At 41.1% G+C, this 22,446-nt stretch overlaps 1 protein-coding gene across 1 annotated transcript in view; it reads right to left on the minus strand.

Annotated features, from left to right (window-relative positions):
- Positions 1-22,446, minus strand: part of tbcd (tubulin folding cofactor D) — a 259,910-nt gene that overhangs the window by 231,678 nt on the left and 5,786 nt on the right. Inside the window, exons 3-7 of the mRNA XM_068004296.1 lie at positions 21,062-21,159; positions 18,996-19,097; positions 13,214-13,360; positions 9,804-9,859; positions 3,243-3,372 (exon numbers count right to left, since the gene is read on the minus strand). Coding sequence (XP_067860397.1) covers positions 3,243-3,372; positions 9,804-9,859; positions 13,214-13,360; positions 18,996-19,097; positions 21,062-21,159 — 533 coding nt within the window. The remainder of the gene's footprint in view (positions 1-3,242; positions 3,373-9,803; positions 9,860-13,213; positions 13,361-18,995; positions 19,098-21,061; positions 21,160-22,446) is intronic.

The raw sequence follows: 22,446 nt of genomic DNA on the forward strand, positions 1-22,446 counted from the left end.
ACCCAGGATGAGGAGTCACATGGTACAGAGGTTGAGGGAGGATATCTCAGGGAGAAACTCAGGGTGGGGCAGGAGTGCGAACAGTACATAATAAGGGTTTTAAAGGAGAGGATTGAGGAGAGGAACAGGTTGAGGTGTTCGAAGAAGGAGAATGTACCAGAGGAGTAGGGGGACAAAGGTGTGACTTGATAAGAACGGAGATGCCACCACAGCAGCAGTTTGGGCAGGACAGGTGTTGCAAAGTATAGCCAGGTGGGGAGACTTTGGTAACGGGCTAGGTATCACCACCAGTGAGCCAAGTTTCAGTCAGAGCCAGGGTGTCAATGCAATCCTCCACAAGAAGGTCATGGATGACAAAGGCCTAGGGCCATCAGCCTGCCAACACTCACCATCTAGGCTCTTGCATGAAGAAGGGCCTCTTGAGCGAGGTACCAGACGGCTACCTGAACCTGTGGAACCTTACTTAGACATGAGACGTTACTTTCAGGACAAAAAGGAGAAAAATCCAGGGAAAAGCATGCCCCGATAGCTAGAGGCAAGAGGTAACACAAAATAGGTCAGATATATAGCAAATAGGATAAGAGGACAAAACTCCACAAATTGTTTCCTCTCTTGTTTGTACCGTAAATTTAATTCTGAATCCATTATCCAGGGTCACATCAGGAGCAACTGAGTACAGAAGTTTCCCACGTTTTCTCAAATAAATCACAGATTACAAAGTTGTAAACTGAGGATTAGTCTCACTCCATAATTTAGCAAAACACATTATAAATCCATCTTCCTAATGATACGTGATGAAGTTAATTCTTCAGCCTAGATTTTCTGATTGCCATTATATTAACACCTGCTGTTCAAAATAAATGGGTTAAAATCAATCAGAAAATCTAGGCTCCTGACTCATCCAACCACAGGTTATCTGTTCCTGCTGCAAGTTCCATACTAAAGTCTAACATAAATTCTAACATAAATATGTATCTATTATCACAACACAAATAAAAGTAATTACTGTACAAGCGACCAATTTACAAAAGGATTCTTGTCAAGATCGATGCAGCATAAAGAAAGAATTCAAATCATGACCAATTTACACCATAAAACACCAGGTAAATTACACCAGTGTGTGAGTAATTTGGATGACAATTATTGTGGGTGTGATGTATGTACGTTACATTCCCAATTTTCCCTATGGAAACAGGACTGTGAAGTATAATGAATACATTTTCCGTTAAAGATGATTTACAATAACTCCGCCTGCTTCATGTAAAATTTTCCTGTGGCCCACTAGTCCAGCAAAAAAATACTACACCCTAAAAGAGTTATGGAGTAAGAAAAGGAATGTAGAGAAAGAAAAACCTCCGTTAAAGTAATCTCCAATAGCTAAACAAGAAGTCCCTGGAGACGCAATTACTTTCCAGTCAGCGTTGAGCTATTGCAGTAGAAATCGCTCAGAGCAGCAAACTAACACTCCTCACTTCTCCATGGATTTATACTAACCCACAAACTTACCGCAGTCTTTTCTTTGGGCACTTCCTCTAATAGGAAGCAAAAAGCCCAGCGTCAGTTCAGGCGAAGCTAGGACCCTGGGAGAAGCGAGAGGATCAATCTCTCCCCTCAACCAACCAATTAGATAGCAGCATTTCTGACACGCTGCGTTCGCTGTCTCTGCTGGCTTGGAGTCTTAAACCAAGAAGTGAAAGGTACAACATTTTCAATCACATGTAAAAACAGTTATAGATAGCGGAAAAAGAGGGTAAGAAATAATTGAATTAAATAAAACAGACAGAAGGGAACATAAAAAGAAAATTAATTTTTAATATAATTTTTTTTAATAACCTAAAACAATTAAAATAAGGAGTAATATGAGACTCCACATATTTAAAAGTTAATGTTTAGCTGTTTAGCAGTTATTAAGACTTACTGCACTGTTAAAACTTAATCTAGACCTGTATTTTTAAGCGTACCTGTTTGGTGGTGTAATTAGTTAATTTTCAGCTGGGGAGGTAAGCAAATTTGCACTTTTTCAATGATTTCATTGATTGCAGCGTGTGGTGTCCCTTTAATTTGAAGCGGTCATAATGCCACAAGGAGCAAGTTCCAGATTTCCGCGTTTCACTGCGCATGTGCGAAAACCGGAACTTGCTCCTCCATTTTGCCACAAGCAACGGAGAACGCTGTTGAGCTCTCCGTTACTTCGCGAGCAATTTCTGCCTCAATACCTTTGACAATGCAGCATACGGAACAGATTTCAATATTTCTGGTTAATGTTGAGTTGTAACACAATAGCTTGCTTCCTGTATTTTGGCAGCAGATTCCCTGAGGCACCACTTGCATAACTGCCACTTCACTTTGTACTCACAGGGCAAATAGTTGTCATGCATTCTAGATTATCTGAAATTAAGGTATTTGTGTCACACACAACATAAGTGAATCATACCCTACAGTGTTGAGCATTATTTTTCAAGTAACATTAAAGTATAAAAATTTAAAGAGAATCAAACAATTTATAAAATACATGTCATAGTTGTCTGTTTATCAAAAATAGGGCTGCACAACATCAGTGTGCAACATGAAATGTGAACAGCCACTAAGTTTGTCACAGATGGGCTATAGTCTCATGTCTATTTACAAAAGCAGATTCAGGTCTCGACTTGCTGTGTAAGGTGAAGCCATTTTATAATGTGTAACATACAACTTCTGAATCATTTGCTACCAGTTAATCTGTTATTGGTGGCGGTGGTTGAGGGAGGAATGTTGGAGAACTCCTTGGTTCTCTTCGAATAGTGCCACTGTGTCTTTAACTGCAACTGGATTACGTGGTCAAGTCAACAACTTTCTAACTCGGAGGCAATGATACCAAACTACATTAATATTCCTCATTTGACACATTCCAAAACTCAGATAAACCATCAGTGAGGAAGAAAATAAATAAAGAGGAAGAATCAATCCGTGCCACTTTTGCACACCTCCTGATGACCAGTTGCTCAAGAAGGGCCCAGGGGGTCACCTGGTCACTGGTTCTACTGGTCACTGAATGGTGTTTGGAGACCAAAAGAGGGAGAGAGGACAGAGGAAAAAATATTTTCAAACTGGAAAGGAAGACAAAAGGGTACTTGATTTCTTATTATCGCTTGACTCAAGCTTTGCAATATTTTACAATGTAACAATAAAGAATATCCTTAATCATTCAGTATTTAAAGAGTTATCTTAACTAAAAAGGTGACCTATGTGATTTAAGTATTTACCAGAGCTTGAAGCATGCCATCTATCACAACCATGCCTTCCATTGTCTGACTGGCTTTAGATAATGAGGTCAGCGCCCAATCCAAGAAATCTGGCAATCTTTTCTCTTTAACATCTGGGCGAGTTACAAACCTGTTCAGAATAAACAGAAAACACTAAATTAATATTTCTAAAACCAAGAATTTGTATTTAATTAGTTGAATCTTTAGTTACACTTCAAGAACGAACTGATAAGAAATCCTAAGAGAGTGACATCTAGTCCTTTTGCCGTACTGTGTCAAGACGACAAAGGAGTGCAAGTCTCCACAACAGGTGACAGCAGTTACACAAGCAATATTCCACCTTTATATAACAAGCATATGTACAGGTTAAGTATTCAAGGTCAATTTGGTAATTGATGCAAACAGGACATGTTGTCTGTGTTAGATTGAAGGAGAAATGACCTCCCATATGCTAAAACCTGGACTAAGAGATCGGACAGAAAGTTTTCTTCTCTATCAGGAATAGCTGGCCTCTACTCTGCTCCTCTTCCATTGTAGCTGACATCAAGAATTCACTATTTAAAGAATGTGTAACATAGTGTGCTCATAGTACAGGTACGCTCGCTGACTTAGGCTCAACTGTATTTCTAGTAGTAGAATAAAAATATAGTAAAAAAATTACAAACAAGACCAAAGGTCTACTATTTTAGATCTACTACCAAAGCACTATTATTTTTCCAGCGAAACTGCAACCTCAACATTATAAAAGTATGAGTCATATCCTTTAGAAGGTCTAATGGCAAAATTCCCTATTTAAAAGTGAATGAATGATAAGTACTAGTTCAACAACAAGGCATCTTAAGTTGTGCAATATATACTGTTTGCATTACCACCAGTTGCGAGGCAGAAAAATAGTTCTAAAACCTGTACACAATTCAACTCAAACTGTCTTAACCAAAAGAGGTCAAATCCCACAGAAGTGGGTGTTGATTTTATAAGAGCATTTTAACATGCCTGTATGTTAATTTCACACAGCACAATTTTACTCGACTCATTTGTCATTACCTGAAGGCTAATTACCACAACATATATAACTAAATGTGCAAAAGATGGAATGGGGATACCATACTAATTATGTTGACATGTTAATTGATAAATATCCATTTTTTAATGAAAGGAAAATATGATTATTACATTTTCTTTCCTGCTGCCAAACTTGGTAATGTTGTTAAAGTTATTCCCCCACCAGAAGGTGCTAAAAATTTATTACTGCACATGGCCAAAACTACGACTAAAATTACAACTGATTGCAATTGTGACTTGACCAGTGCAGACTAAATATCAAAGACTGCCACAAAGCACTTCGCACCCACTGAAGGGGTCCAGGGACTGCCCGAGGAAGGGGTAAGCAGATCGTGGGGAGGGGGTCTGGGGATAGGGGGAGGGAGGCAGATTACGGCAGGTTAGCTTGGGGGGCCAGGGGGAAACACTCCTGCTCCTATTGGCCCACAAGCAGTGCTGGAAAAGCACTTACCTGCTGGATCCGTCAGTTCTCGCCTCCGTTTAGCTGCAGGGTATCCCGAGCCCTGGGAAACCCGATCAACAGTCATTAAATGTAAATTGACGCTAAAAGTTGAGTCTCGCAGCCTTATTAACATATTAAAATTATTGACACGCCTCTCGAGAGCAGGTTAGTCGCCCGCCCAAGTTAAATCAGAAGTAGGCGCATTCACGGCTGGTTGTAGTCGGGTTTCACATTTTTAAGAATTAAACCCCCACCCCTCCTGGGGGTTAAAATTCCCCTCCCCATACTATCAATATGGATATTAGCTGCCAGCCACAAGGAAGCATACGTATTCAACAGAAGCAGATTGGGAACAACATCAGCATCAACAGAGACATAAAGAGAGAATGCTCAATACAATAATCAGCATCCCAGAGATCATCAGACATTTTTCAGACATCTCAGTGTGAATTAAAGAATTCCAGGATCCAAAGGAAACACTCAACCTGCACAATGACACTGCACTGATTTACGTTATTTGGAGTCTTATTCTACAATGGCTTTGTAAATTAACTGCACACTAATGCACACAGAAAAAAATGCAATGTTCTCACAATTCAAAGAAACAACAGTCTGGACTGTTGAAGCAGTTACCCACAATGGTCTTGAGGCTTTTTCCCATTTTTAGAAACCAATACTATTTAAAAATTAAGCAATTCTATAAAAAGAGTTTCTAGCCTGCCTTGATGAAAATTCAAAGCATCTTTACATACAATTATATAAAAATGTTATGGTAAGTGCCTCCAAGAAAACAAAACGACCTCCAAAAATATAAACTAAAGTCTTTGCTATTTATTTTTAAATCAAACGCATCTATTTTTCAGCTATCTTCTACAGCACAGTATAATGTTGTTTTCCAGCAACAGGAAAAAAATGTATTTTATCCTGGAAGCTGATTTATGGCGACAAGTGCACAGGAGGTCCATCAGCATCCGAGAGAGATAAGAAAGGTTAGCTTGCAAGTGCAGACCCTTCACCAGAACTCAGGTGTAGACACCTCGTTGCACTCACAACAGAGTTCTGACAAAGGAACTACACCCAAAACTTCAACTTATCTTTTTAGATGCTGATGGACCTGTGAGCGCTTCCAACATTTTCTGGTTTTTTCAGCTTTTCTGATTTTCTTTTCAACAGGAACTCCCTAATGCATGAAAGAGCAGAAGACCCAGAATAAAACATGGACAAACAACCTACATGTAAATATAAATCCTGTGCCTCAGAAATACACAAACCTCCCTCCAGGTTTTGTTGTCCTTACTTTTGTGTCTTGCTCCTGTTTAGTTGATATAAAATGTTTAAGCTTCATCTATCTGTCAAAATTTAGACTTGCTCATCATGAAATTCTAAGGAATCTTACAACACCAGGTTATAATCCAACAGCTTTATTTGAAATCACAAGCTTTCGGAGGCTTCCTCCTTCATCAGGTGAGTGTGGGATTCCATAAAGGCACAGCATATATAGTCAGAGAATAATGCCTGGTGATTACAGATAATCTTTCCAACTGCCCGTTATCAAGGCAATCAAAGGAGTTGAATAGTGTTCAGACAGAGAAGCATTACATACAAGACTACTGAATACACAAACGGTCAGAACACAAAGACAGAGAGAGAGAGAGAGAGAGAGAGAGAGAGAGAAACATCCGAAAGGCAGAGAAAGAGAGAGAACGACCAGTTGTATTAAAAACAGATAACTTTTTTTCGCTGGTGGGATTACATGTAGCGTGACATGAACCCAAGATCCCGGTTGAGGCCGTCCTCATGGGTGCGGAACGTGGCTATCAATTTCTGCTTGACGATTTTGCGTTGTCGTGTGTCTCGAAGGCCGCCTTGGAGAACGCTTACCCAAAGATCGGAGGCTGAATGTCCTTGACTGCTGAAGTGTTCCCCGACTGGGAGGGAACCCTCCTGCCTGGCGATTGTTGCGTGGTGTCCACTCATCCGTTGTCGCAGTGTCTGCATGGTCTCGCCGATGTACCATGCTCCGGGGCATCCTTTCCTGCGATGTATGAGGTAGACAACGTTGGCCGAGTCACAGGAGTATGAACCATGTACCTGGTGGGTGGTGTCCTTTCGTGTGATGGTGGTATCTGTGTCGATGATCTGGCATGTCTTGCAGAGGTTGTGTGGTGTCATGGACGCTGTTCTCCTGAAAGCTGGGTAATTTGCTGCGAACAATGGTCTGTTTGAGGTTAGGTGGCTGTTTGAAGGCGAGTAGTGGAGGCGTTCCTCCTCGTCTGAGCAAATCCTGTGTATTCGCAGGGCCTGTCCATAGGGGATGTCCTCTTTGACGTGGTTTGGGTGGAAGCTGGAAAAGTGGAGCATCGTGTGGTTGTCCGTGGGCTTGCGGTAGAGTGAGGTGCTGAGGTGCCCGTCTTTGATGGAGATTCGTGTGTCCAAGAATGAAACCGATTCTGAGGAGTAGTCCAAGGAAGCCTCCGATCTTCGGGTAAGCGTTCTCCAAGGCGGCCTTCGAGACACGCGACAACGCAAAATCATCAAGCAGAAATTGATAGCCACGTTCCGCACCCATGAGGACGGCCTCAACCGGGATCTTGGGTTCATGTCACGCCCCATGTAACCCCACCAGCGAAAAAAAGTTATCTGTTTTTAATACAACTGGTCATTCTCTCTCTTTCTCTGCCTTTCGGATGTTTCTCTCTCTCTCTGTCTCTGTCTTTGTGTTCTGACCGTTTGTGTATTCAGTAGTCTTGTATGCAATGTTTCTCTGTCTGAACACTATTCAACTCCTTTGATTGCCTTGATAACGGGCAGTTGGAAAGATTATCTGTAATCACCAGGCATTGTTCTCTGACTATATATGCTGTACCTTTATGGAATCCCAGTCACCTGACGAAGGAGGAAGCCTCCGAAAGCTTGTGATTTCAAATAAAGCTGTTGGACTATAACCTGGTGTTGTAAGACTCCTTACATTTGTCCACCCCAGTCCATCACCGGCATCTCCACATCACGAAATTCAACTGTTTTTAAACTAGAGATGAGTGGTACTGTCAATAGAAGAGGATATTCAGGGATGAATATAAGTCCATTTCATTAATTATAGGAGTACAGTTGACTGCAGACTTGTGGTTCTCCTAAACAAAAATGCGTCTCTACAATATGCCATCAGGGTAAGACTTCCTATTCCAGGAAAGTAAATGTGGGGAGCCAGTCCGCACCATGAAGCTCACTGCACCTATAAAGACTGTCAATCAATACCAAAGGCAAAAGGGAGAGCTTGGCACACAGCGGTCATTTTCCCCAAACAGAAACAACAACACCCCATTTATGTAAAAACATCTTCACAAAACCATCAAGGAGCACTAAACAATTTTCCAAGGGAAAAAAAGTCATAATCTTTAAACCTCTGAATATTACAATACGAAGATGAGGGTTAAGAAATGAGCTTGCACCGTGTCATTAGTTTCTGAATGCAAAACGTTCGAAGAATCCATATACTTCCAGTAACCTGCAACGTAACATCAGAACTGAGATGGTAAACTCACTCATGCTAGTATTTTGCAATCCTTCAGCTTTATGGAAAAGAGAAATGAATAAGTTTGGTGAAATTCTATCTCCTGCGACACTATCTTCAGACTGTGAAAACCAGTTGTTGGGCTCAAGGTGCTGTGATAGGATTTGACCAGAACATTCCAGCTTACTCACTGAATGACGAGAAAAATTAAGGACTAACATCAACAATCTAATGTCAATTCTGTTACATTGCACACTAACGTGTCAACTAAGAAAATAAATATATAATTTACTTTTCTTCCTTCTCCTTCAGGCCCCTTGTGCCACACACCACCCCCTTGCAGACAAACAATCTGTTTCCATGCTCTTGCAGATGCTGCTCTGTAACAGAACACTAGGTGGTGCTCAGGAGTACAGCAGGTTGACACCCTTTACTTAGCCAGAGCTACAAACTTGGCGCAAATGAGAGGGAAAAAATTACAGCTACAATTCCACAGCCTACCACTGTGTGGCACATTTCATCAGTACATATGTTACACCATCACCTCCGATATGCTGTGCTTCCTATATTGTTTCAGCTCATATTTTATCTTATACCACAGATCTGCACTGAAAGATAATATATCTTTTAAAAATTGTTGCAAAATTGTTATATTGTGAATTACAAACATATGATCACTGAAAATTAAATGCCACTGGGGTGATTTTATTTCTAATACAACCAAGTTGGTCTCCATATTTTACATTATTCTGTTTCCTGTGAGAAGGGCCTAGAAGTTGACCTAAATTAGGATGTAACTTAAGAGGTAGGAGATAAGTGTCACATTGCACACAGCCATCACAGGAAACCAAATGAGGAACAAATTTAAATCCTCCAATGTATTCCATAAATTTAAATGCCCCAATACCAGGCTTCTTAGTTGCAATTCGAGTTCCCTTGCATCTTGGTGTGGACACAGCACCCACATCATCGGGACATGCGCAGGACTTGAACATTGAGAGAAATGGTCACCAGGACTGCCCAGCCTATTATCCCAAGTACTGCCTAGTTAGGGCTGTCACTGAAGGCCCTTTACAAAAAAAAGTCAGGAGAATTCTGGACATCAATGCTTTGTGACAAGTGGAATGTCACAGGTGGCCTGGATCAATATGCTTTGGAGGGTGGCAAAGTAGCAGAAAGCCACATACACTTTTTGTTTTAAATTGCATCAGGAATCATTTCTCAATGTCAGAGGCTCGTGTCAAACCATTGCAGACAGTGGGAAGGCAACTGATCTAGCCCGATTCTCAGAAGGTAATGAGGTCTTTTTCTCAGCTTGATGAGTTTTTATTTGGTGGCTCCAGATAGAGACAAGTAATCTACTTCCCCATTACTACATACTTAATTTTCACAAAATGAAACTGTTATCTACAAACACTGAGGCAAAAGATTTTCTTCTACTGTGTTTATTGTATTCACATGTATACAGACTCTATGAAATCCAAAATGGAAAATTTTCATGCATTTAAAAGCGCCAACTAAAAAATGAGTAATACAATACACTTACTTGGATACGAGGACAGCAGCAGCATCTCTTGCTTTGTCACTGACTGTCAGGTAAGACTACAATTAAAAAAAATTCCATCCATCATTCATTGAAAACGTCAATGTACCAAAAGCAACAATTGTGGGAAAGTCAATCTCCGATACATCAGACTGAAACCACTGAACTATAGAGATGGTTATTTTTGGTGTGAACTCTGAATAACGCCATCATGAAGCTGTACATGGGACACAGTATTAATCTTATTTCCCCGCCTCCATTCCTGAAGGTGTTGATTGTAACTGGGCAACAGTTTCATGGGCACTGGCAACCTTCGAATACCTCACTCAATTAGCCATTCTTTATGTGAAAGCCTAAACAGTGAATGCGACAGCCGAGCCTATCCTGTCCTTACCCAACATCCACACGCACTCATTTTCTAACCAGGTCACTAAATAGTGATTTGGAGCAGGAGTGGGCATAAAAGATCCCATGGCACTATTCAACTATTCAAAGAGCAGGGGGTTCACCTGGTGTTCTGGCCAACAATCCTTCGTCAATCACCACCACAAAAAAAATTAACTAGCCGTTCACTGCATTTGCTGTTTGTGGGATCTTGCTGTGCACAAATTGGTTTGCCTAGATAACGACAGTGATTATGCTTCAAAAGTAAATCATTGGATATGAAATGCTTTGGGATGTCCTGAAGATGTGATAAGGCACAATATCAATTCACAACTTGATCCCTTTCCCTACCCTGGTAACTTCTGATCCTCCAAGCATCCAACCTTCTTCCATTCATCACACCCTTTTTTTTTAAATGCTCATCATACAGTGACCTGCCCCGAGATATCCTCCTTTCTCTCTTCCTTACACCTCTATATCAAGCGATTCCTCAATGTCTTCAATCTTCACCTAAACTCCCACAGCCATTTTCCTCTGAATTCACCACACTCCTGTCCTCCCTCAACATCATCCTTTACAAAGTCTCCTACACATACCCTTGCCCCCTTTCAGTTTATATTCCATGGCCTCAAACTCCAACAAGGCTACCTTTGATATTGCCTCATCTCTCACTACCCATATCTCCCATCCTTTCTATAATCCCATGACTTTTAACATCCACCTGTGCAAAAAACATCCCAGGACCCTACCACCTCGCCCTCAAATTCACAAATCCCTTGCCTCTGGCCCTCCACCCGCCAGGGGTCCACTGTACTTCTGATCTGCTTAATCAGCCTCTCACCGCGATCCCTGGTGCCCTTCGTCGCAGCAAAAATATCAGTACCTCCCACCCCTTCCATTCCCGTTGTACAGCCCCATCTCCACTCCCTCAAATCTGGAGCATAAACTTGAGCACACCTGGCACACACCTGTCTAACCATCCACTAACAGATCTGGCTTGACCACGTCAAGTACTGTGGTGCTTCACTCTCCTCAGCCAAAACCACCAGGATCATTCTGGAGAGCAAGGATAACCCCAGGCTGCTTTTTCTGCAACTAAATGATTTTGTAAACCCCTCTGCTCAGCTCTCTCCACCATCATCTCAAGCACCAAATGTGAGGAGCTCTTTGACTTGTTTGTCAATAAGACTTTAGAAGCAGCTGCCTTCACTTCATCCTCCCCTTCTCTGGCCCCTAGACCTTAGCCTCCAGCCCTGAAGTCCTCTCTCTCTGCTGCCCCCTTCAGTATCTTGCCCTCTCCAAGCTCATCTCATCGATGAGACCCACCTCCTGTGCCCTCGATCCCTTTCCACCCCCATGCTTCTGACAATGGCAACAGTTCCCTCTCCCCTTCAAAACTGGTACTATCACTCCTCTTCACCTACCCTCAACCCTTCTGTCTTCACTGATTACTGCTCCATCTCTAACCTCCTTTACTCTCTATGGCCCTTAAACATGCTGTTGCTTCACAGCTCCGTGCCCATCTCTTCTGTAAATTCCTCAAATCCAACATCTGCCCATCTCACAGTACCTAAACAGAATCACAAATAACATCCTCTGTGACCATGGTGCTGTATCACTCCACATCCTCGATCTCGCCACAGTGTGCGAAAAAATCAATGCCATCCTTCTCCACTGTCCAGCTCCTTGGGACTGCACTTGCACGATTCCGCTCCTACTTATGCAAACCCAGCCAGAACATCTTGAACAATGGCTTTTCTTCTCACCTTGCACTGTCACTTCCAGAGTCCTCCAAGGATCTATCCTAACCACCCCCCCCACCCCACCAATCGGACACAACCTGCTCCTCAGAGACATCATTCCCAAACGTCAGCTTCCATACGTACACTGATGATACCCACCTCTACCTCTCAACTGCCTCTCTTGACCCCATAACTGAACCTCTGAACTGTGCTCTCCTTGTATGACCTCCAATCCAATGAGTTTTAACTTCCTCGAGCACCACAGTGGGAAGACCAAAGGCACCTTCTTCGACCCCTGCCACAAACTCAGCTCTCTGGTTAGTAATTCCATCTCTCTCCCCGGCCACTATCTCAGGTTGAACCAGACTGTTTGCAACCTCAGCATTCTGTTCTACTCTAAGATGAGCTTCAGACCCCAGATACTCTGCAGCAGGAAGACCACTTATTTCCACCTCTGCAACATTTGCCCATCTCTGCCCCTACCTCAGCCCCATCACCTCTGAAACCCCTTATACATGCCTTCATCGTGTCCAGATGCAACTACTTTTAATCTTAATCTCCTTGCTGGCCTCCCATCCTCCACCCTCCATAAACTTCAACTTGTCCAAATATCTGCTACATGTATCATGTCCTGCACTAAATCCCATTTGTCCATCACCCTGTTCGTGTTGACCTACACTGGCTCCCCAACCCAAGTTTAAAATCCTCCTCTTTAAATACATCCACCCTCTCTCTGCGTTTAGATCATTTATAAAGATAAGGAACAGCAGGATTCAAGCAATGACCACTAGACTATTCCACTCTTCCAATTTCAAATTGCACCTCTCATGAGCACTCTCTGTTTCCTATTTTTTTAATCCAACTTCTTATCCAGTCCCACATTCTGTCCATTTAAGTTTGCACTCTTTATGGTTTTATCAATTTGTGTTAACACTTAACGATTTATGTATCTGTATTCAAAGATCTCTTTGCTCCTCTACCCCTTAGTTTCTTGCCTTCCAAGGAATAAGTGGCCTCCTTATTCCTCCTACCAAAATCAACCTCTCAATTCTGATAACATCCTTGTAATGCATTTCTGCATTTTCTCCAGTGTTTCATTATCCTTTTTGTAATATGGAGACCAGAACTGCACCAGTATTCCCTGGAGTGGCCTAATCAAGATTCTGCATGAATTTAACATTACTTCCCTGCTTTTGTATTCTATTCTTCAAGAAATGAAACCCCGGTTTAACTTAAAACAAATTTAAAACTGACAATTATAACGCAGCAGAGAGGCACAGCACTAACCTTTGCTACACTCAAAATCCGATCCATCGTTGGTGTCCTAGATTGTCCTGCTTGTCTCGAGTTATTACCATCAAGTCGTGCCATATCAAATGGGAGTAAACAGGTCATGGATAACCACAATAAAAGTATGTAACGAGTCTCCCAGGTCTGAAATACACAAAGAAAAGTATAGTTGCATAACATTATAACTTATAAAAAAATGCATTGGAACACCAGAATACGATCTAGGAGGCCAATATTTGAATTCAGGACTAAAATGACATTAATAATGAGGCCTCCTGAACACCAGTCTTGGGCAGGTAAGAGAAAACCAGTGGGTTGAGTGTCATTTATTCCCACCCAATGAGAACTTAGGCACTTCTTAATGGACTGCATCCCTGCAGAAGGCAGCTGCAATAACTCCATCATCTTGAGGATGTATGTGACTGGTGGGATGGGAGAAGAATCATGAACTGAGGCACCAGAGACCCCCAACATGCTTATTTTCAAAAGGAATCTACTGTAGGTCCAATGAAAGGAAATTGGTTAAAATCAGATGGACTTTTGTTTTTAAACTTATTGAAGCAACAGTTTAGCAATTGTGGACAGATCAATGGATAAAATGGCATCATAACAGGAACCTCTCCCACACTATACACAAACATTTCCTATGGCAAAGGGGGTGGTATTAAGCAACAAATTGAATTTGTTTGTCAATGCATGAAAAACAGGACACCTAGAGCAATGCTGCAATGGACTAAAAGTGGGCTGTTACCATTAACTAGTCAGCAAAAAGAGGTGAACTGTTAGAAGCAGTCCCACACTAAGAATCTGTATGAAGACAAGCAGTTCAGTTGCCTGATGACAATGGAACATAGGCCTTTAAGTAGTCTTCAGCCTAAATCATCTCGTCCAGCAAAGCAAGTGCAAGCACAAGAAGCGGAACTGTAAAAAGACTTAAAATTATAATACATCACAATGTATATTGAAAAAAATATAAAATACTATCATATTTTACATTTAATGTTTTAATAATGGTTTAAAAAAGTTAAGGTCCCCATTTATATATGAACTTGTATGCTAGTTTATGAAATTCTAATAGCAGCAACACTAATATGGTTGTGTCAATCCCTATGAAATGTCAAAACAATTCTTAAAGCAACAGTAGATCTCATTGTTTGTGACTTGGCTTTAAAACTATCATAGTCATCTAAACTACAATATGCATGCAAAGCAGAATTGGATTCTCAAGCTCTTTTTCTTTTTTCACTATCAATATGGTAGGAAGAATGAGGAGTGGCAATATATAAGAACATAAGAAATAGGAGCAGGAGTAGGCCAATCGGCCCCTCGAGCCTGCTCTGCCATTCAATAAGATCATGGCTGATCTGATCCTAACCTCAAATCTAAATTCATGTCCACTTTCCTGCCCGCTCCCCGTAACCCCTAATTCCATTTCCTTCTAGGAAACTGTCTATTTCGGTTTTAAATTTATTTAACGATGTAGCTTCCACAGCTTCCTGGGGCAGCAAATTCCACAGACCTACTACCCTCTGAGTGAAGAAGTTTCTCCTCATCTCAGTTTTGAAAGAGCAGCCCCCTAGTTCTAGTTTCACCCATCCTTGGGAACATCCTTACCGCATCCACCCGATCAAGCCCCTTCACAATCTTATATGTTTCAATAAGATCGCCTCTCATTCTTCTGAACTCCAATGAGTAGAGTCCCAATCTACTCAACCTCTCCTCATATGTCCGCCCCCTCATCCCCGGGATTAACCGAGTGAACCTTCTTTATACTGCCTCGAGAGCAAGTATGTCTTTTCTTAAGTATGGACACCAAAACTGTATGCAGTATTCCAGGTGCGGTCTCACCAATACCTTATATAACTGCAGCAATACCTCCCTGTTTTTATATTCTATCCCCCTAGCAATAAAAGCCAACATTCCGTTGGCCTTCTTGATCACCTGCTGCACCTGCATACTAACTTTTTGATTTTCTTGCACTAGGACCCCCAGATCCCTTTGTACTGCAGTACTTTCCAGTTTCTCACCATTAAGATAATAACTTGCTCTCTGATTTTTCCTGCCAAAGTGCATAACCTCACATTTTCCAATATTGTATTGCATCTGCCAAATCTCTGCCCACTCACCCAGCCTGTCTATATCCCCTTGTAGGTTTTTTATGTTCTCCTCACTCTCCACTTTCCCTCCTCTGTATCATCTGCAAACTTCGATATGTTACACTCGGTCCCCTCCTCCAAATCGTTAATATAGATTGTAAAGAGTTGGGGACCCAGCACCGACCCCTGCGGAACACCACTGGCTACTGGTTGCCAGTCCGAGAATGAACCATTTATCCCAACTCTCTGCTTCCTGTAAGATAACCAATCCTCCACCCATGCCAGAATATTACCCCCAATCCAGTGATTCTTTATCTTGAGCAATAATCTTTTATGTGGCACCTTGTCGAATGCCTTCTGGAAGTCTAAATACACTACGTCCACTGGTTCCCCTTTATCCACCCTGTACGTTATGTCCTCAAAGAACTCAAGCAAATTTGTCAGACATGACTTCCCCTTCGTAAAGCTATGCTGACTTTGTCCTATATAAACTAAATGGTACAATTTTAAAGGTGATGTAGAGACCTGGGGGTGTTTTTACGCAAATCTTTAAAGGTGGCAGGAGAAGACGGCTAAAAAAGCATATGGGATCGTGGGCTTTATTAATAGAGGTTAGAGTACCAAAACAGGGAAGTTATGCTAAACCTTAATAAAACACTGGTTAGGCCTCAGCTGGACTATCGTGCTCAATTCCGGGCACCACACTTTAGGAAGGATGTCAAGGCCTTAGAGAGGATGCAGAAGAGATTGACTGGAATGGTACCAAAGATGAGGGCCTTCAGTTATGTGGAGCAGCTGGGGTTGTTCTCCTTAGATCAGAGAAGGTTAAGAGGAAATTTGATAGAGGTGTTCAAAATCATGAACGGTTTTGATAGAGTAAATAAGGAGAAACCGTTTCCAGTGGCAGAAGAGTCGGTAACCAGAGGACATAGATCTAAGATGATCGGCAAAAAAACCAGCGGCGACATGACGAAACATTTTTTCAAGCAGCGAATTGTAATGGTCTGGAATGTATTGCCTGAAAGGGTGGTGGAAGCAGATTCAATAGTAACTTTCAAAAGGGAATTGGATAAATACTTGAAGGGAAAAAAATTTATAGGGCTATGGGGAAAGAGCAGGGGAATGGGACTAATTGGATAGCTCTACCAAAGAGCCGGCACAGGCACGATGGGCTGAATGGCTTCCTTCTGTACTGTATTGTACTATGATACTATAATATATGAAACAAGCATAAGTGCCTCAAAGATAAATTTGCATTTACGACTAATAAATGTACAGCCAGGAAACAAGCATGGAATACCTTGCTGCGAAATTAGTGTAAATGGGGCACAACTACAAACCATTCCCATTTAGGCCTGCATTTGTCAGTAAAAGCTTAAACCACTATTAAAAGATTAAAACATTAACAGATTAAAATATGCAGAGAAGTGTACTTATACACAAGATGTTACAGCAAGAGTTTCCTCTAATTGCGTAAAGAATCTTCTGGTCGCAGTGCATGGAGAAAAACAGGGCAAAAAGGATCATTCGCATAATTAAGTCTTCCTGATTTTTCACCCATTAATTTAAATATATGGAAAATCAGGCAGGGTCCATTGTTGGCATGTGATCTTCCCAGACCAATTTTCCTCTATATGCTGCAGCCAGACAATCTTTGCGGCCAAACATGGAGAGAAAAATCTGGCAAGTTATTTTCACTCATTTAAAAATTATGTTGACATGGCTACTTAGCCTTTAATAGCTCCTAAAGCACAAAGGCTGTGTCTAGGGACTGAAAAATAGCAAACGTTAAGACAAGAACTGGGAAGTTATAACCAGTTCATCTAACATCAATAATGGGAATGTATTAAAAAGCATTTTACAAAAATAACAGTGGTCGCCTAAAGATCGAAGAGCCATAAAGAGCAATTAGCATAGGAGCAACAGGTCATTGTCGATGAATGAAATTAAAGGACAAATTAACCAGATGGGCTAAGGAGTGGCAAATGGATTTCAATAGATATAAATGTACTATTTTGCACAAATTGAAAATGAAATTAAGGGATTGCAACCAATCAATAAATACCTCAACTTTTACAAGAACACAACAAACATTTTAGGGAAGGGGATCTGAAAAGGGACAATTCTACTATTTTGATATGACAAATTTATACCGAAAACAAGAAACTTGTGCACAAAATTTTTTTAAAAAGGGTTTTCAGTACAAAAAGCAGAGAAAGGGCTTGGTTGTAATTAATCTTGTTTTTCCTATATAGGTCCCTTGATTATGTACCACAATGAAGGGATCCATGCCCCAAGGGCAAATAATAAAAAATAGGAGAAAATCAAGTCTCCAAATTATGCTGCTAGTTGTTCTGCCTTTCCCCACTTATCCACCGAAGTCCTCTCCAGCAGCATTCACGCCCATTACGTGTACACGCAGGATGAGCTGGCACTGAACAGCTGATCAATTTATCGGCCAGCTTCCTACTCCCCCAAGCTTTTCCCCAGGACTCCAGCCACCAGACCTCCCACAGATCCAAGACAACCAACCAAAAACACTCCCCCCCCCACCCCCCACACTAACCACAGGCCATCTACAAAGTTGAAGGCCTGAGACGGTATGCATTCCCATCAGCAGCCTCTTGCATACATAGGAACATGTTCAAACAGCTGAACTCTGTACTGATTTTCGAGGTAGCAGCTCCAGAAGGATCATATAAACTTGGCACTTGGAGAAGCCTTGGAGAAATCTGTGGCTTCCTGAACATACAAAGATAGACGTGGTTTTACTACTTCTCACTCAATAATTTCACACAAGTTGGTGCACTTTTGTTATGCTCTTATGTTATAAATTCAAGTGTCCCATAGATACCATTTCAGGTTCAATGGTTCCAATTACTCCTATAAGATGCCTGAGCATATTACTTTTAAGGGAGTTATTCACATTGCCCTACATCTACTTGTGCGATAGCGGGACCTGGGGGGGGTGGGGGGTCTAACAATAGAAGCGCCTGTGTCATTGAACTGGATAGCTGTGTCTTTTGCACATATTTCTTCAATATCTCCAAAGATGGATTGAGTTAACACAATGAGGTGAGGCTTGGTATGAATTGTTACACTGCTTTATTCCAGTCAGCTGAATATACAGTGCAATACTCATGATCACGTTCACTTTGTTCAATCGATGCAACTTATCTCCATATAGCATTAAAATACTGAACACAAGACACTACCCCATTTTAATGGGGCGTCTGGCTTGAATTAAATAGACTAACTCCTCAGCATTCTGTCCTACAACCCAGTGCAGCACTTCCCTCCCTGCACTCTTGTCTTTCACAACCTTCTGCTGTCTGTGCAGCATCCTCTTTCCAAAAGCCAGATACCCATTTTGTTGTCTGTGTATCTCTCTCTCTAACCCCACTTCACAGATAGGCAAAGATCAAAGGGTTTTCCAACATAGTGGGTGAGAGGTGTTTGCTAATTACTTAGACAAGCTAACAAATGATTCATTGTTTATTTGCTGGGACAAACAACTTCTGTGTAGCATATTAACCACCCATGACTTGGGTGCCAGTTTTTTTTTAAAAGATCTCTTAAGAATACACATTGCTTTTAAAAAACTCATTAAAAGTAATTGTTCATCCAAATCTTTTCTGTCGAAAATAGTCCAAAAAAATCCTGAATCATGACACTGTACTTACATCACAATCTTTTGGGTCTTGCTGAGTGAGTAGATTCAATACTGGCTGCAAATCCACCACTTCATGAGGGAACAATCTCAAAAAATATTTATAGCCACGCACCTGCAATGGCAAAATTAATTGTTCTAAATGTCAGTCTGTTAAGTAATACATACTTACAGACAGGAAAACATATTGTAACATTAACTTCAACAAATAGAAGGAAGCAAATTTAGACATTGGTGTATTAAAAACCAATGACAACCAAGCAACAGTAACTTGCATTTATATAGCGCCTTTAACATAGTGAAACGTCATAAAGGAGCTTCACAGGAGCGCTATCAAGCAAAATTTGGCAATGAGCCATATAAGAAGAAATTAGGACAGGTGATCATAAGTTTAGTCAAAGGAACATCTTAAAGGAGAAGAAAGAGGTAGAGAGGCGGAGAGGTTTAGGGAAAGAATTCATGAGCTTAGGGCCTAGGCAGTAAAGGCATGGCCGCCATTGGTGGAACGACAAAAATCGAGGATATCCCAGAGGCCAGAAGTGGAGGGGCACAGAGATCTCGGACGGTTGTAGGGCTGGAGGAGGTTACAGAGATGGGGAGGGGCGAGGCCACGGAGGGATTTGAAAACAAGAATGAGAATTTTTAAAATCGAGGAGTTGCCGGACTGGGAACCAATGTAGGTCAGCGAGCATAGGGAATGATGGGTGAATGGGACTTGGTGTGAGTAAGGGTAGAGTTTTGGATGAGCTCAAGTTTATTGAGGGTGCGAGGCTGGCCAGGAGAGGATTGGAATAATGGTCAATACAAAAAAAAACAGCAGGCCAGTCAGCATCTAATGAGAAAAGTCAGGTGATTGATCTTTCGGGCATAGGATACCGGCAGCAGAGTTTGGATGAGCTCAAGGTTACGGGGGGTGTAAGGTGGGAGACCGGCCAGGAGAGCATTGGAATAGTTGAGTCTAGCAATAACAAAGGCACGGACGAGGGTTTCAGCGGCAGATGAGCTGAGGCAGGGGTGGAGACGGGCGATGTTACAAAGGTGAAAGTAGGCAGTCTTGGTGATGGTGAGGATATAGGGTCGGAAGCTGAGTTCAGGGTCAAAAAGTACGCCAAGGTTGCAAACGGTCTGGTTCAGCCTCAGGCAGTGACCAGGGAGAGGGGTGAAGTCAGTGGCTAGGGAACAGAGTTTGTGGCGGGGACCGACGGCAATGATTTCCATCTTCCCAATATTTAATGGGAGAAAATTTCTGCTCCTCCAATACTGCATGTCAGCGCAACAAATCAGAGGCAATGCCAATTAAACAATCCGGGTCAAAATCATAAACACAAAATGCCAAAATAATTTACCCAGTTTATATTCTTATTCCATGTAGATTTAAGATCTACGTTTCCAAAGTTTGAACCGTATCTTATGACATTTCAAATAATGTGTGAAGCAACATGGACTTATCTTTGACACACGAACCACACTGCCAAATGAATGGATACGAACAAATACAACTTACTGAGGAGACAGCACTAAAGATCAAGTCAGTAAAAATAAATAAAACTGAATTTAAAAACTTTGTTTGAATCATTTCTAAAACACAGTATGTTGCGCACTAGTTTTGAAAACTAAGCATTATTTCATACATGTACTCCTTGTCGTGTTACTAAAATTCTTGCATTTTGCCACTCAGAAAATTGGTCCCGGAAGATGCCAATGTAAGACATGGACAAAAAAACCTGTTGATAATTCTGGTGACATAACTATTGACTTTTAGATGACATAATTTGGAATAACTTAGGTCAATTTTCCAAGTTCTAGCTATGCTGACTACAAAATAAATTATAAGCTACCTAAGATGCTTCTTTTATGACTATCACATCCAGAATTTAAGATGGATTAGTTATCTTGTTCAAACACTGAAAAGAGAAATCAAGCCCTTCTCTCCTTAACAGACTGAATTGATAAATAGACAGCAGTTATCCAAACCAGTTATCACGCTTACAGTGCAAGATTTTAATCTTACAATATTTGATCAGTGCAATAATAAGAGTTCTCAATAATTCCTTCAAGTGCATACTTTATGCAGAGTACCTTTGAGATGAGGTAAAGGAATTTGAAGGCAAGATGAACAAGAGATGAAGGAGAATGCTCATTGCGCACTATGTCCAGCAGCATATTCAGCATCCATTCTAGAAGCACAATTAAAAAAATAAAATTGTAAAGAAAGATCCATCACAAAGGTACCAAGAGATCCATTATATCATCATAAAACAGGTTCCTGCTAAAGGAAAGCTTTCCTAAGACATAAAGCAAGGACTGACAATCCAAAGAATTGAATTTTCATCCATCTGCAGCTTGAGGTAGTGTCAAGCAAGTCAGCTATAAAGGAAGTCAATAGTAATATTACATCCTTATGGTCTGTATTCAAGCAGCCTCAAGGGACACTCAGAATGTCATCTTTTGATTCTATGCTCTATCATTTCAAACCAGAGTGACCACCTTCCAAACATATTCAGATCAGTGAATACAGTTTTACCCATTTTCTACATACATGTACTGTGTCATGAGAGAACACTAATGTGGTTTGCTTTAAATCCAAGTGGAGCTTAAAGATATTAACATGACAAGCTAGTATTCATGGACAGAAAGAAACGGATATACAACATCAATATGAGGGAGAGGAGAATTAGAAATCATTGACGCACTGAAGTAAATATTCATATTATATTAATAAAACAACTAAAACAGGAATTGCTGAATTACTGCCCCATCTAATTGCAGCTCCTGAAGGCCAATCACACAGTAGACCTAACAACAGTAATGGAGAACTTTGCAGCTCAGAGCATTCTTGCTGACACATGAATAAGCTGGCAGCCAAAGTTAACATACGAAGTCTTTACGTTTTTATAAAAGTTGATTCAACGATGGCGATATTTTGAAGGGATGAAAATTGTGTCCTAGTACAACATTTATTCAAGATAGTTTCCAGTTTAAAAAAAAACTCCCTTCCTTCCTCTCAGTGATACAAAACGCCATGGAAATCGAAACAGCCAAAAGAGGTCAAATTTGGCAGACAAATAGAAGTTTGAACTGCAAACCTAGCAAGTGGTAACAAAAGGCTGACAGATATGCTAGAAGACTGCAAGGGTACTGGAAAACATTAAATTGATTGTGTGTAACAAAAGGTATATGAGTGTACAACACCCTTCATTGAACAGCAAAATATATGGAGTTGAAGCAACCGGCAGAAAGCGTCCACAGCAAGACAGTGTTTTGCACTAAGATTTTCAGGATTGATTGAAAGCAAGTAACAAAACGAGAATTGTAAACCAGGTGTGGGAAAACAGATCATCATATTTAAGCTAGCTTGCTCAGGAGAATCTTCAAGATGGCAGACATGGATTGCTGGACAGGTAGGATGCAGATCACAGCAAACTAATATTAATATCCATGATAATTTCCATAATATGTACAAA

The sequence above is a fragment of the Heptranchias perlo genome, chromosome 23 (assembly GCF_035084215.1).
Source record: "Heptranchias perlo isolate sHepPer1 chromosome 23, sHepPer1.hap1, whole genome shotgun sequence".
Classification (NCBI taxonomy): domain Eukaryota; kingdom Metazoa; phylum Chordata; class Chondrichthyes; order Hexanchiformes; family Hexanchidae; genus Heptranchias; species Heptranchias perlo.